This window comes from Varanus komodoensis, unplaced genomic scaffold, assembly GCF_004798865.1.
Source record: "Varanus komodoensis strain SLA01 unplaced genomic scaffold, ASM479886v1 scaffold37, whole genome shotgun sequence".
Taxonomy (NCBI): domain Eukaryota; kingdom Metazoa; phylum Chordata; class Lepidosauria; order Squamata; family Varanidae; genus Varanus; species Varanus komodoensis.
The window spans coordinates 2,023,035-2,038,129 of NW_025335889.1; the positions used below are offsets into that span (position 1 = coordinate 2,023,035).

Below are 15,095 nucleotides of genomic sequence, written 5' to 3' on the forward strand. Positions count from 1 at the left end.
GTGCAGGACTTGTATAAATACTAGAAATCCGGAGTTCTGTGTTTGTTGTGTGAGCCGACCAGCCTTTTTTCTTGATGCCCTTTTAGCTGCAGTTATCAATAAAAGCTTTTGAGTTCAGGAAGCCTAACCTGGAGCCACACTAGGTTTGAATATGGCTACCTTGTGATTCCTGCCTAGACCAGACAATCCGAATCTTATGATACTTGTGTCCAGTACTGTTGCTCCAAAAAGCCTTTACTGCACAGCCCCTTGCATGTTTATTTAGAATTACGTCCCTCTGATTTCAGGTAAAAATTGGCTCTAGAACTACAGCCTTCACCAGTATTGATGATTGCAAGCAAAAGAACTGTGGAATTGCTCCAGAAGCTATGTTAGGGCCACCATTCCCCTTGCCCAGAAGATCCTGTGTCCTTCATTACTTGCTGGGTTGCTGTTCATTCCTCAACCCTCTGCTGTCTTCCTCTTTAAGGCTCAGAAGCTGGAGCTGTGGGGCTTCATCCCGGGCAGTGTGTTCTGAAAGTGAATGGGAATAACATGATGAATGAAAATTACACTGAGGTTCTGGAGCACTTTACCTCATACAGGAATCGGCAGCAGGAATCTTTGGTGAGCGCATGGGTGTCTGAAACTGGCTAGGAAGCAGGTGTCTTCTTACAATGACTGGGAGATATGGGAGAAGACATAGCGTAGCTGAACACATCTGCTTTGAATTACGTTCCCTCATCTTTCAGGGAGGGTGCTGCATACCTAAACCAAAATAGAACATCAGAAATGATTCTCCTGGCCACAAATATTCCTGTTTGTCCAACTCTCAGTTAGCAAAGACAAGCACCAATAGTAAAAATAGCATTCATTTCTGAAATCTTGAAAGCACCCCCTTATAAAGTCTCTGCAATGTTGTTGGATCCTGGTTTTAAAAACAGCTTGGTTACAAAATCCTTGCTTAGATCCAAGGTTATTTTCCAGCACTACCATTCTTTGGTCTCACAAATTTCATTTCTAGCTATACTTTTTTTTTTCTTTTTAAGCAATTGACTCCACGTCATACCCTTAAATTCAAACAATGCTGTGGCTCTAATTAAGGGCTGACTAAAATTATCCTACAAGTCAGTGGTTCCCCAGTGTTTTACTGGGGGAATCTATAAAAACAATCTAATCGTTGGGCTTTTCTACACAACTGTATTCAAAGTGTGGCCCAGCTACCACTAAGTTGCAAAAGTCTGGCTTAAGTGATGGGAAATGACTGCAACAATTTTCAAAATCTAGTTTGCTGCCATCGTTTGGGATAAGGGAGGTCTGTCCATGATAGCAGGTATTTGGAAGCATCATTTTTGCACATAAGCAAGACTTTTTCACCCATCGTTCCTCATCTGAACTGTGCAGATAACTGCAGGGGGGTGGGATTTTTCCTGCTCGGTACTGAGAGAGAAAGCCTTCCTTGGTGTCAAATGGGGAAAATGTCAGCTGAATGGAGATGACAACTTTTGCCCAGGAAGGAGGGCAGAAGAAAAAGGAGCCAGCAGGCTAGACAGAGATCCATGGGCCAAAGGTTCTCCATGCCTGCTGAAAGAAATCACATCAGCCCCCCCCCCCCAAAGGAAATAGCTTCCTAACATTCCTGCTTTATTGGTAGGGTTTTTATCAGTGGGTTTACCGGACCCATGAAGATGCTGAAGAGGACAGAATTCGTCAGGCAGCTTCAAACTCATATCTGAATGGAAGTCACTCTGAGTCTTGCAAAGGGGATCTCTCAATTGAAGAAAGTGCAGTTCTCCATCCTCTTAATGACAGCCAGCAAGAAGGAGGTAAGGAAAAATCCATTCCTTGCTAATGAAGGAAATTATTTAGGCCAGCCTTCCCAAACCTGCTGTCCTCTAGATGTGATGGAATGCAAGTCCCATAATTTCCAGTTAATATAGCCAGTGATCATGCTGGCGAGAATTACTGGATTCTGATGCAACACAACTGGAGGGGACCAGACTGGAAAAGGCTGATTTAGGCAGTGATCCACAGCCATTTTTATCAGCTAAAGAGATAATCCCAGACTAAATTGACCAGTGGTCTGACCCAGTAAGAGATGAATTTCATATGTTTGTATGATCCTTCAGTGAACAGAATTTTGAGAAAACGTCTGTCTTTTAGCCAAAGCAAGGTAAGGTATGGATGGATGGCCCAGTCAGTCAGAGTCATGTCTCAGATTCATGAATTTGTCAGGCAGATTCAGTCTTTTACTTAGTTCCTCATTTGTCCAAGCATAAGTTAATTACATCCTGCATCTGTTCAAAATCCAGAGAAGTGTTAATATCAAGGTCTAATTGTGTTTCAGTTTGTGTATTGGCTCAGGAAATGTGAACTAAGCTCACATTAAAATGCAAAGCAAACCAATTTGTCATCCATCCTTTGGAAAAAGCAGTTATGGATAATGAAATCATTTTAGATGTTGGTGATTTAGAATGTGAGTGTTGAATTTATTTGCAAGTGGCATTTCCTTGGGCTTCAAGCCAGCGCCATACCCATGACTGGCAAGCAGAACCTCCAGCCTGCAAAGATTCTGCATCCAAACCGTAGAACCTCAGGTTCTTCAGGGGCAGGTGTGGCACTTGGCCTCCAAGCCTCATTGCCTGAAGGAACCCCCTAGAAGAATCTCTGCTGCCATGCTCAGATCAGCAGGGAGGTGAGCAACTTGGCTGGTGCTTGGATGAGCAGACAGTCTTCCTGGTGCTGTCCAGGTGAAGACCTTTCATCCTGCAGCTCCCTTGAGAGTTTCTTTGCTGTTTCATGCACTCATGCACGATTTACAGACTTGTTTTCTAAACAGTGCTTCTGGTTCTTCTGCCCTCCTTAGCCATGCCCTAGATAAGGTCTCTGAGTACTGGCTGCAGTGGTGCAGGTTGCTTGACTTGGCAGCTGCTCTATCAAGCCACAAACCGATGTAATTACACAGTGCCTTGACTTGTGGTCAGCACATGTCACACTGGGCCATGTTTTCCACTGTATTACTGTATCCCTTGTGCCACGTAGGATGCCAGCTCAGTCTGTTACTTTAACTCATTACCCTCAATTGGACATGATGGACTTGCAGCTAAGCTGGGGGATTCTGAATGAGAATACTGTTGAGAAAAGGGATTGTTGGATATTTTTAGTGACAGTGGGCTAAAGCTGCAAGATGAGAAGGACTGACCAAAATGGCAAGGGAGAGTATTTGGGACATTTAAGTCCCATTTGATATTTTTCCTACATGGGTTTCTTCAAAAAGGCATTGCGTTTCATTTAAGACAAGCATTCACACATCTTGCAAACAAGAATATTTGCCCCAAACACGCACCTCATCATGGCACCATCCATACTTTGGAGGCAAACATTGAACTTCTAGCAGTGCAAAATGGAAGGAGGCAGTGTGGGACATTTGCTGAGAGTGATTAGCCTTGGATCAGGATGCCTGGAGCACAAATTGAGGGTTGTGTATTCACTCAGACCTGTAATCTCAGACCTTTCCCAATCTGTTAGTCATCTAACTTCCTTGGCAGTGGAAGGGAAGGAACCTGATCTTTTAAAATAAATGTTTGGGTAAAAAATGCATATAAAAACAAACAACTTAAAATGATACTAAGCTGCACCATATTTCAGTGATGCTTTTGTAACCTCCTTTATGTTTAACACCAAGGGTGTATGTAGCTGTTTCCTGCGCCATGTGTAGACCCAGAATGGGGACAGGACAAGCATATAGAGTAGCAGATAATAACATATGAAGAGCCATACTGGATCAGCAGAAGGGTCCCTCTAGTCTGGCTGTCTGTTTGCACAGTGGCCACCTAGCTGCCAACAAGAAACGCACACAGCAGGATTTGAATGCAACTCTACCTTCCTTCCCATGTTCCCCAACAAGTGTGTACCTAGGCATGTTGTCTGCCGTACTGGCCATCAAGGCTGGTAGCTATTAGTAATAAACAGATGTGACACCAGAGGGAGATGTGGCTGATGCTCTGCTTTTCTTGCATGTTCATTGAGCATGGAAGAGTGACTACCCAAAGCTGGATTAATTAAATAATTAAGGTGTTACAGGTCAGTGTGACTGAGATCTTGGGAATGGATCATGTCCCTCCAGTGGAGTGCAATGCAGTCTTCTTTTTTGCTACTCATGCATCCTCACATCAGGTGGAAAGTAATGGTTAGGATCTTGGTAATGTTGGACAGGCAAAAACATCTTTTATACATAAATTCCAGATTCTGTTAGACTGAGTATATGTTGTTAATATCCCTTTTCCCATATTTTGACATAAACAACCATTTTCTGGTACAGATCTCTATTGTCTCAATCTGTTGGAGGTGAAAATGATGAATTGTTCATATGGTAGTATCATTCAGTTTATCAGTTTATCCAATATCTGTTTCCTTCACCAATAAAACCCATTGAATTACTACCAACAGAGTTCATAAATACAGAGAAGATGTTGGGCTATTTTAATTAGAGACAGATGGAAAATACCAAATTTTTTACATTTACTTTATGGAACTAGCATTTAGCTCCCCAATCCCACCCCTCGCCCAGGAATATGACATGTCCCGTTGTGTTGTATAAAGGATGTTAATTAATGAGATGATGGTTTTTTTGGCAGACTGCAGCCAGCACTTTTGTCTCTGTGTTCTTCACATGATTTTTCCCTCTTTTTCAGGCCTGGCGCTTCAGCCATTTGGCTTTCCTCTAATCATCAGAGAAGGCACTCCTCTTGTCAGCCTGACAGTGGACAATGTCCACCTGGAACATGGTGTTGTGTATGAATATGTCAGCACAGCTGGGATCAAATGCTTTGTCCTAGAGAAGACTGTTGAGCCAAAGGGAGCCTTCAATCTCACAGCAAAGGTTTATGCCACTGCATGCTACCTTTTAATCCATGTTTTTGCATTTCCCTGTCGCTTTAGGCCAAGGATGGATAATATTTAATACAAAAGATACTAAAATGCAAACATCTTTATTTTCTATTTACAAGACATCTTTACATTATAATAGTTTCTACTTTCAAAGTAACTGAAGATATGTGGAAACCCATGATAAAAGAGGAATCACGATAATCAAGTTATTTAACAGTTAAAGAGTCCAGTGTCATACGAAAAGCAAGAACTAAAGCCATAAAACACAAGTCTAAAACCTGTATGTACAGCCCTGCTATGCTACTTTGGGAGCTGGGCAGACTGCTTAGGTGCTGCAGCAGGTACCTTGTCCCAAGCAGCTTTTCCTAAGAAGCATAAAAATTTTTGCTTGAGCAACCAGCCTTTTTCGGTTGGTCGGTTTGTTGGTCGGTCGGTTGGTTCTCCTTGGTTTTTGGAAATGTGCAGTCTCACAAGATGTTTTATTTCTAACATTTCATTCTCCAACCACGCAAACCCATTCATGTCTTCTGCATTAGATTTTAGAGGCCTTTGCTACGGATGACAACTGTTTTGTGAGGAACTGCAGGAGGCTCATGGCCCTGAGCAGTGCTGTGGTGACCATGCCTCAGTATGAGTTCCGGCAGATTTGTGATACGAAGCTGGAAAGTATCAGCAGAAGAGTTGCCAGCTATCAAGAGGTAGGATCTCTTCACACCTCACTATCTTTTCACAGAACTTGTGATGCCACTAGACCACAGCGATGGCTTCAGATACTGTGTCTTCCAATGGAGGAGGTTGATTTAGGGGTGTGTCCATATTCAGTCATAGATAATGAAACTTTCGTATGGCTTGTTGATTTCAGTGAGACTGCAGAGTTATGTCAGCATGTCACACCTGTGCATACAAGAAAGGACAAGGGTCTTAACACAGAGAGAAGTGGGATTTCCATGGTGCTCTTTTTTCTTCTGACAGAGCCATGATCTTATTCTGGTGTTTTAGAAAGGGAGAAAGTTGTTGGATTCAGGCCCCATTCAACTACAGCACACTGCCCTGAGACACTGTACAGGGCTGGATACAAAAACTTGAAATAAATAAACCAAAAACTGATATGTGGTATTCTAGATTTTCAAAGTGGCTACAGACATCGGGAGCAGGTTTGCAGTGAACCCTGTGAGAACCCGTCCCTCCAAGCCTTCATTGCCTTCCTCTTGTCCTCAACCTGGTCTCCCAAAGTGAACCAAGAGAAAGTCTATGAATGCTCACAGAGCCCCAGTTGTGCAATCAGCAAACTTCTTCTGCAATAGCCCAAATGGTGGTTGTGGCTGGCATGTCCAGTAATTTTTAAAAAGATTCAGAAAAATTAGAAAGGGTCCAGGGGAGGGCAACAAAAATGATCCAATGATCCCTATGAGGAGAGACTGAGAGAGCTTGAGAAGACTGAAGGGGAACATGATATCCCTCTTCAATACCTGTCACAGAGAGGAAGATCAGTATCTCTTGTCACTGATACGAGAGTGTAGGACACAGAATAATCAAGTTCCGACAACCTAGGTTCAGGGTAAATATCAGGAGAAGTGTCCTCACTGTTGAAGCAATGCAACTGTGGAACCAGTTGCCAAGAGAGGTCATGGGCTCTCCCACACTAGAGACATTCAAGAAGAAACTGGACAGCCAACTGAGAGGGATGGTGTCAATTGGTCTCCTGCAACAGTAGGAGGTTTGACCTGATGGCCTTCATGGCCCCTTCCAACTCTACTATTCTATGATTTTCTGATTCTATGGAAGAGGGACACTGCTTGCATAGCAGTTGGTGGGGGCGGGGGGGAGAGGGCTGCTTTTGTGGCAGGCCTCTTGCAACCAAGTCACTTCGCAGAGGCCCAGAGTCTTGAGAGCCAAGCTCAGAGAATCTGGAATTGCTAGATTCTGCAATTGCTATGGCTTATTCATTACTAACTCAGATTTACCAGCACTGGCCAAATTGGAAGACATCCTTGGTTTTGGCCGCTTGTAATTCTCCATACTCTTTATGTTTCCTTGTTTGTATTGCATTGCCTTCTAAGCCAAGAGTGTGGAAGCTGTGGTCCTCCAGATGTTACTGCATTACGGTTCCCATCGGCCATGCTGCTTGGGTCTGATGAGGCTTGGAGAATTTCCTAAGACAAATTCTATGGACAGTATCCAATGCTATCTCAGCATTAGTGCTACTCACACAATGCTAGCATAAACCTGTGCAACATCTTTAGTATATGAGAGGCAAAGGGGAAAAAGCAATGCTTTGCTCCTGAAATTTGGCAACACAGTTTGCTGCCAAACTTAAGGTACAAACTGACATTTTCCATCTTTGCCTAACAAGAATAAATAATGTTCCATGAGCATGTGTTTATGCTAGTGCCAGCAATGAAACCTGTGATATAATCAAAATTATACAGACAGGTAAATTTGCTCATTTTCATTAACTTTCTATTGTTTGTGCAGCAGAATTTGGTTTTCCTCATTCATTTTTTTAAAAAAATAAGTGTTTATTAAAATATTTTATTTGAAATTGTCAAAACCAAGGTGGTACTTTCAACAAATGCATTTGCAGATTAGTATTTTAACTAAATTGATTACTACCTTACTCATTGTCTCTCGTGGATGTTGTGAGCTGCTTGAGTGTTAATTGTGCAAAACAAACATAGGCTTCTGTAGCTGTTGAGAAAGTCCTTTTTCCTGTGAAAGTCCTTTTTCCTGTGAATTACTATGAATTACTTTGAAAGTGGGCTACAGGGGTTAACGTTTCTTTCTGTGTGCAGTGGTGCAAGGAGAAAAAAAGGAAAAGGTCCTCAACAAGGCAGTTGTGGATTTGTCTGTTTGTACAAATGAAATAAACAGTTTTCTTTCCTAGTTTGCTGATGAGTTGAAAACGAAGGTGAGCCCAACCTTCAAACAAGCCACAACAGAGCCTCACTCTCTGAACTCAATGGATTTCTGCCCCACCAACTGTCACATTAACCTCATGGAGGTGTCATACCCCAAAAACACTACCTCAACAGGAAGGTCATTCAGCATTCGCATTGGGCGGAAACCTTCTATCATTGGCCTCGATCCAGACCAAGGTACACAGTAACTCTAAGAGGTCTCCACTGGGGTATAACAATCATTTGTACTTCAAGGAGGAAGAATTTCTACTGGGACACCAGGAAGGCATTGAGGTTTTTATTGGAACACTGACTGTATTGGAGGCCATGGGAAGGTTGGTGATGGTGGGGTGGGGAATGACATTGAGCATAGCTAACATCTTACATATAACAGCCATATGACCTTGAACAAATTTCTGTGTTCCTTTATCAAAAGAATGATTTATTGACTGGAGAAAAGTTTCAAAAGAGATGGAACAGATCTCTCACTGTACAATTAAGGGCCATGTGTCTCAGAAGCTATAATCGGGCAGAGTTCTTGGACTCCAGCCACCTTCTATTGATATCAGCAAAAAGAGCAGTCCTCTATTACTTGGTCCTCTGCTGATAGAACGAGATGTTGGGATGCTGGCACCAGGGCAGAGATGTCCATAGATCATCTTTGGTGCTGTATTTGCACCAGAAGTCCCAGAATCCGATGAACCTTACTCAACATCCCAATAATTCCAACTATGTATATTTAACAAGTACATGCTAGTCCTCGTGGACCGTTTTAAAGAAGGTCTCTGCCAAGAACACTAAGGCTATAGGCAGTTTTCAATGGTTAGGGAGAAGGAACTGCTCTGCTTCTGTTTCTACTCATCGATTGGCCTGCTGCTTCCCTGTGACTGTCCCGTTATTATTATAGACCTGGTCACATAGGAAGCTGCTTTAGTCCAAGTCTGAATATTGGCCTCTTTGCTTCTTCCTCTGAGGTGTAACACTTCAGCAGCCACAACCAGCCATCAAACTGCTTTGCCAGGGCCGGAGCCCAGGCAACATTCATCTTGGTCCTTCTTCCACCCTGTATAAGTTGCCTGCAATTCTCCATGTTTGGAGGATTCCACTCATCCTTCTTGGTTTATGCCCAAAACAAATTACACATAATCTATCAAGTATTCAAAATTCTGCTGCCCTGATGAGAAGGTTATTACTTTATTTCACAATGAAAGTTGTTAGTTTTACAATAGCTGACTGTTCCCACTAACCACATTTTTAAAAACTTTGTATGCATCTTTGTAAATGAATACTTTTGATAATGAGACTCTTTCATACTTAACTAGGAAGCCTAAATCCAGTCTCATACACTCAGCATTGCATAGCTACTATGGCTGCACCATCATGGAGGTGCTTGACTCTGGAAAATGGGGATTTCAGTCCACATGGACAATATGATAGTTGCTACAGCCAAGAGAATGGAGGAGCCACTCAAGAAGAGAGGGGACTTGCCTTTCTGTTGAAACAAGAGGATCGAGAGATACAGGACTCCTATTTGCAGCTCTTCAACAAACTGGACATAGCAGTTAAGGAAATGAAGCACTATGTCCTTCAGATCAATAAGTGAGTTGATTAACATTTTGCATTTAGACATCTTTGAGCACAGTGTTGAATGCAGCAGAACTTTTTGTGCATGCTGTTTGCACAGGGCTTGCATGGCCCAGCAGACTGCAGGCAAAATAATCCGCCTTCCTGGAGGCCATTGACCAAATGGGCTGTAACTCCAGTAACATAGGAAAGCCATGCTGGGTCAGATCAATGGTCCATCCAGTTTGGCACTCCATTTGCATGGTGACAAGCCACCTGTCCACAGGATCCCTCAAGCAGGGCGGGGACAAGAGTTCCCCCTGCCCAGGCTCCTGGTGTATGTACACATGCTGCCTTTGATAATGGAGGTAGCACATGCCAGCAAGGCTAGTAGACATTGATAACATTTTCCCTCTCGGGTGTTTCTCATTTCTGCTCAATGGGAAAGGATGGTTTGGACAACAGTGAAATAGAAGCAGCTCTAAGAATATAAGTTCAGATGTAGTGTCCCCAGTATATTAACTATGGTGAAGGAAGGAAGAGCAGATTATGGGATCATGTGCTGCTTCTCCCTTCCACCTCATTGCCCACCCTTCCCCATCAGCCTAAACTATGTCAAAGCTTAGATTGTCACTGATATGAGCCATGGTTGTCTATTATCTAGGGTTTGAAGTTGGTTTCCAACCTTTGGTTTACAGTAAACCCTGTTAAGAATTAACTACACTTAAGGTTGCTGCCAATATAATTCTTAACTCCAAGAAAAAATAATCTTACTAGAAAGGGAGAACAGCCCAGGAGAAGGGAACGTGTGATTTTGCATTCCCTTATCAAATCTTAATTGCATTAAAACTTAATTGAATTGTTGAATTGTTCCTCTCATTTATACTCCCCATTGGTTTCAGCTGGAAACATTTGTGAATGAATTTACATCAGGTTAAATCTCTAGATTATTATGAAATAATATCTCAGGAGAAAGAAACTTTTCTTTCTTGAAGTCAGTAGATTAAAGAGAAGAGATTCTTTTCATTAGTTTTCAAACTTAACACATCTGAGACAATTATAAAGTTTTCAACCAGAGTGAGATACCCTCAGAGAATTGGCATGAAATATGGCAGACAATCCATCTCTTTTATCCAGTGATTGGTACATTTGTTATCCTGATTTTATGGGTTTTTGGATTTCAACAATCAGCTTTATTTGTTCCATATGAAACTGGAATTGTGTTTACAGAATTATTTCAACACACATTTAAAATCTTCAATGCCTTACTGGGAATTTACATGAAGTGGAGTATGATCATATTATTGTGTTTCCCCTACTGCAGGTTTGTAGTCCTACAGTTGCTGTTGGACTACAACTCTCATCACCTCATTCATTTCTCCTACTGGCTGGGACCAATGGCAGCTGGAGTATAACAACATTTGAAATGCCAGTTTTCCTATCCCTCTTCTACTGGGGTGCATATTTGGCTGTGTTTTGTTATGGGGTTATTTTGCTACTCCAGATTCTGTTGTTAAAACTGTTTTGTTTAATTTGCATCCCCTGCCCCCAAAAGAGTAAAGTTTTGCCCCGTCATCTACAATGGTAACTGTTACCTTTCCAGATATAATACAAAGTGATATCTCTCACAGAGGCCCAAACTTATGTTCAACATACCTTGCAAACAGCCCTCTTCCATGTGCCATATTGTTTCTTGCTGTTGCCACTTGCCACCAAGTCTTCTCTGACTTGTGGTAATCCAATGAATGAATGCCCTCCAGAATAACCTATCTTTGACAGTCCTGCTCAGCTCTTGTGAATTCCAGATTGTCATATTTGGTCTTCCCTTTCTTCTTCTGCCTTCAACTTTCCCTAGCATTAATGTCTTCCTCAGTGAGACTTGCCTTCTCATGATGTGCCTGAAGTACATCAGCTTCAGTTTTGTCATTTTCGCTTCCAGGAAAAGTTCTGGCTTGATTTGAACCAGCATGTTTGAACCCACTTGTTTGTCCTTCTGTCAGTCAAGGGTATTGAAACATTTGCTGATTTTATATGGTACTGGCTACCCAGAGAGCATGTTGGTAACAGGCACCATTTAAAATAAGTAAATTAATAAATAAGGTCAACAAAGATGTAAAGACAGCCATTTGTAGTGGCTGCTTGCCACTACTACAGACTAACCTGTCCTAGCCTGAGCATCTTTTGGAAGTGTCTGTAAGATCTGCTTGCTTAAACCATCTTTTTGGGATCACAGTTAAGTCAGAAAATAGAAATGTCATGGAATAATACTTCTATTATATTTTGCCTGATGTGTTCTGTTGTAATTCATTCTAAATAAATGAAAGGTTATGAAGCTCAGTGGCCTTTGAATGTATATGTAGATTATTTAATACATGTGTGATATATTAGTAAAATGGGAGCTTTGCATTCATTAACGACCACATTAGAGATTTACACAAACCTTTTGCCATGACCTTGACTGATTAACGGATAACATTTCTACCTGATAGTTATAACTTACAACCTGGCTTACATCGAAGGTTACACATATTTATAATGAAAATCAGTGAACACTGTTTACAATAAAAATGAATGAATCAGGAAGGCAACAGCAAGTCACAGTAAAAACAGAATCAAAATATCCATTAAATACACGGGAATAAAATGGGCCACCTGGAACCCACAAGTGAATATGGTAGGGGCTAGAAAGCATTGCCTAGTCACAGTTTTTCTAGGTGGAAGCACCTGCTGTAGACCTCTGAATAAACAGGTTCATATGGGATTTCATAAACCTGCAATCTATGTGTTGCCCCATGTATTTGTAGCAATTGCTTTGCTTCCAGCTCTAGGAGCCTGAACTTTATTTTTCTTACACTCTTTCTCATTCTACATCTGCAGGCTTTTGTCCACCATTACTGAGCCTACAGGAGCTGGATTATGTGAGCCTCTCTCCACAGAGGATATGTCCTCCCAGTCCTTGGTCACCGAGGACAGTGATATTGACAAAGCTGAGCATGGCATTAAGAGGGTCTGTTTCAACGTATCTGAGGAAGACCAGGAAGACTCAGGACACGATACAATGAGTTACAGGGATTCCTACAGGTGGGTTCAATGAGGCATTTCACTTGGATATTGAGACAGAAGAAGCCAATCTTTATGAACAAATGGATGAGCAACTTCACAGTAGAATACTTGGGGGAGAATATATGCCATCAGAGTGCATCTATTCTTTTGTCTAATGATCTCTTCTGACTGGAATCTTAGCTGGTTGCATACCTAGCAAAAGACCACCCAAAATAAGGGTATTGTTTCTACATAGTTGCAAGACAACATAGGTATGCAGAAGTACACAAGTTTCTTGTAAATGAAATGATTTTTCTTAATCAGAAAAATTGACAGGAAGCTGTCATCCCTTACAGGATGTTAAAGAGAGAGAAAGTATACGGAATTGACTTGCTCGAACACCTTATAATAAAGTCTACAGAAGAAGACTCTCACAGCAGGAATTTCTGTGTTCCTTCTTTTTCCTACTGTTTCTGGCATTCCCCCTAATTCTGCTTTGGGGAATCTCTCAACTTCCAAAAGGGGGAATTCAGTCTGTTAGCAGTGTTTGTTCTTCTAGTAGGAGGACATTTTTGAATACAAACCTAAGTATACTAAAAAAAAAAGGGTAGGATTGGGCCATGTGATTTTTAAAAAATTCTCCCTTGCACTATATAGGGATGTTTCAGGAAACAATAAATAAAAAGCACAGTTTTCCCTTTCTCACCCTCTGTAACAACCCTCTGAACATACGACTATATAACTGTAAGTTGCCGGGACTGGTAGCTTGAGGCTAGCAGGTTTCTAGTGCTAAATGGCACAGTAGAAGAAAACCTCAAAGAAGAGGATCAACAAGATGTTCTTTATTCTTTCCCCACACTGGAAACTCACCTCCTCCTGTGCCCCAGTTCTCTTAATAGGCCTTCACAGTAGTTCTCTTAGAGGATGGGCTAAACTGGAACATTGTGTTGAAATCCTGCTTGTTAATGCATCAACAAAGATATTACTAAGTTGGAATATTGCCCCACTTCCTCAAGGGGCTGTTCATAAAGTACTTTTAAAATGCTGAACTCAAAATGTAACCTCCCAGATGAGATCCTGCATGATTTCTTTGCAATGCCTTTAACTTCTTTTTTTAATTGTAAGGAGTGTCTCTTTCGTTTATTACGCTTTTTGTGCTCTTGGTTAAGCGAGACTTAAAAGTGTAGCAAAAATTAAATATGCCTGATTTAGCCATAGGTGACTTTTGCTAAATTGTATCCTTTTGCCCTGTACATATAAATAAATTTAGATCTTCCCTCTTAAGGATGCAACTGGAGAGTGCAACAGTCATTCTGTATCTTGGTCCTGCAAGATTTAGTTATATTATGACTGCCACATGGGAGGCCACTTGAAACATTAATGGAAGATTAAAGACAAATTAAAATTAAATGCCTGGTGCACTGATACAAGGGAAGTAAATTGACCATGAATTTTGACTGATACCATTCTCAGATAATGTGCCAGCAAGGCGAGCTGTATCCACTACTTAGCAATGCTTTCCCACAGCTTAGTACAGCTGCACTAAAGTACAGAAGGGGTTGTTTGAAGAGAGCAGTATAGTTCTGGAAAGGTTTCGTTACTTTTTATATATATATTTTTGTCATTTAGGGGCTGTGTAAAAGTGGTTCATCTGAGAACACAGGTTTAAGAATAATTGAAACAGAGACTCATATTTAAATTAGCAGCTTATGTATACTTCTGGATACAGCACCTGTCACTCATGATGAGTGTCTGTGTATGTTCATATATGTATATGTACAAAATCATGCAAGAGGTAATTCAGTGTGTGTATGCAAGTACATGAGAAACAAGATCACTTTCTCCCACTGCCATGTCTCTTCTACTCACTATGAATGTTGGACACGGGGAGCTTCCTTAAACTGAGTTGGACCATCAGTCTGTCTGGCCCACTATTGCTAACACTGACTGGCAGCAGTTCTCTGAGTTTCCAAGGAGGGCTTTTTCTTAGTCCCACCTAGTCCTGCCTGTCTAGAAGTCATTGTATATCCCAAAACAGATGAGCAGCACAATTCCATGGCTGCTAGATGGCATCTACCCAGCCATAGAATGTTTTGGATTTCCAGCTACAGGGTCAGAAAATTGTGCCAAGTTGTTACTGGGGATCTGTGCTCAGAGCCCCTTCTCCCATGCAGCCAGCTCAGAAAAAACAGCACCAGCTGCTTCTCTGAGGTTTGTAAAACCAACCTTGGCAAAGAGTTTCTGAGTGTGTTCTGAGGCGGGGCACCACCAAGATAGGAGGCATCCTATGCCCCACTTAGACAGCTGAAACGGGCTATCTAAAGTGTTTCACAGAGCAAGAGGAGCGTGGCCATCCCTCCTATATACCAGAGACCCATGCCCATTGCAGATGTACGGTACAGATGATGGTGGTATTGGATCAGGCCCTAATCATCATTTGCATGGTATGAATTTAAGTGTACCCTCTCCAGAGCTCACAGCAGTTTGTCACAGTTCACATGTTTGTCACAGGATCAGCTTACCTCAGAGCTTCAGTGGTGGGGCAGGTCAGGTGAGGTCAGAAGGAAGAATTTCCCCCTTTATCCAGTGAAGCACAGCAGCCGGAAAGGGGCATGTTTTGTGGCTTTTGCAGGAGCACAAGCCCATTGGGTTGAGACTGGCTGCACAGCTGTTGTTTGCAGAACTGACCATTTGTTGTCTTCTGTGTACAAACACACCATCCAC

The 15,095-nt window shown here is 41.8% G+C and overlaps 1 protein-coding gene across 1 annotated transcript in view; it reads left to right on the forward strand.

The window, feature by feature from the left end:
* Positions 1 to 15,095, forward strand: part of PREX1 (phosphatidylinositol-3,4,5-trisphosphate dependent Rac exchange factor 1) — a 263,982-nt gene that overhangs the window by 213,056 nt on the left and 35,831 nt on the right. Inside the window, exons 20-26 of the mRNA XM_044440400.1 lie at positions 470 to 606; positions 1,634 to 1,805; positions 4,674 to 4,861; positions 5,406 to 5,567; positions 7,754 to 7,964; positions 9,089 to 9,365; positions 12,207 to 12,410. Of these exons, the coding sequence (XP_044296335.1) occupies positions 470 to 606; positions 1,634 to 1,805; positions 4,674 to 4,861; positions 5,406 to 5,567; positions 7,754 to 7,964; positions 9,089 to 9,365; positions 12,207 to 12,410 (1,351 nt within the window). The remainder of the gene's footprint in view (positions 1 to 469; positions 607 to 1,633; positions 1,806 to 4,673; positions 4,862 to 5,405; positions 5,568 to 7,753; positions 7,965 to 9,088; positions 9,366 to 12,206; positions 12,411 to 15,095) is intronic.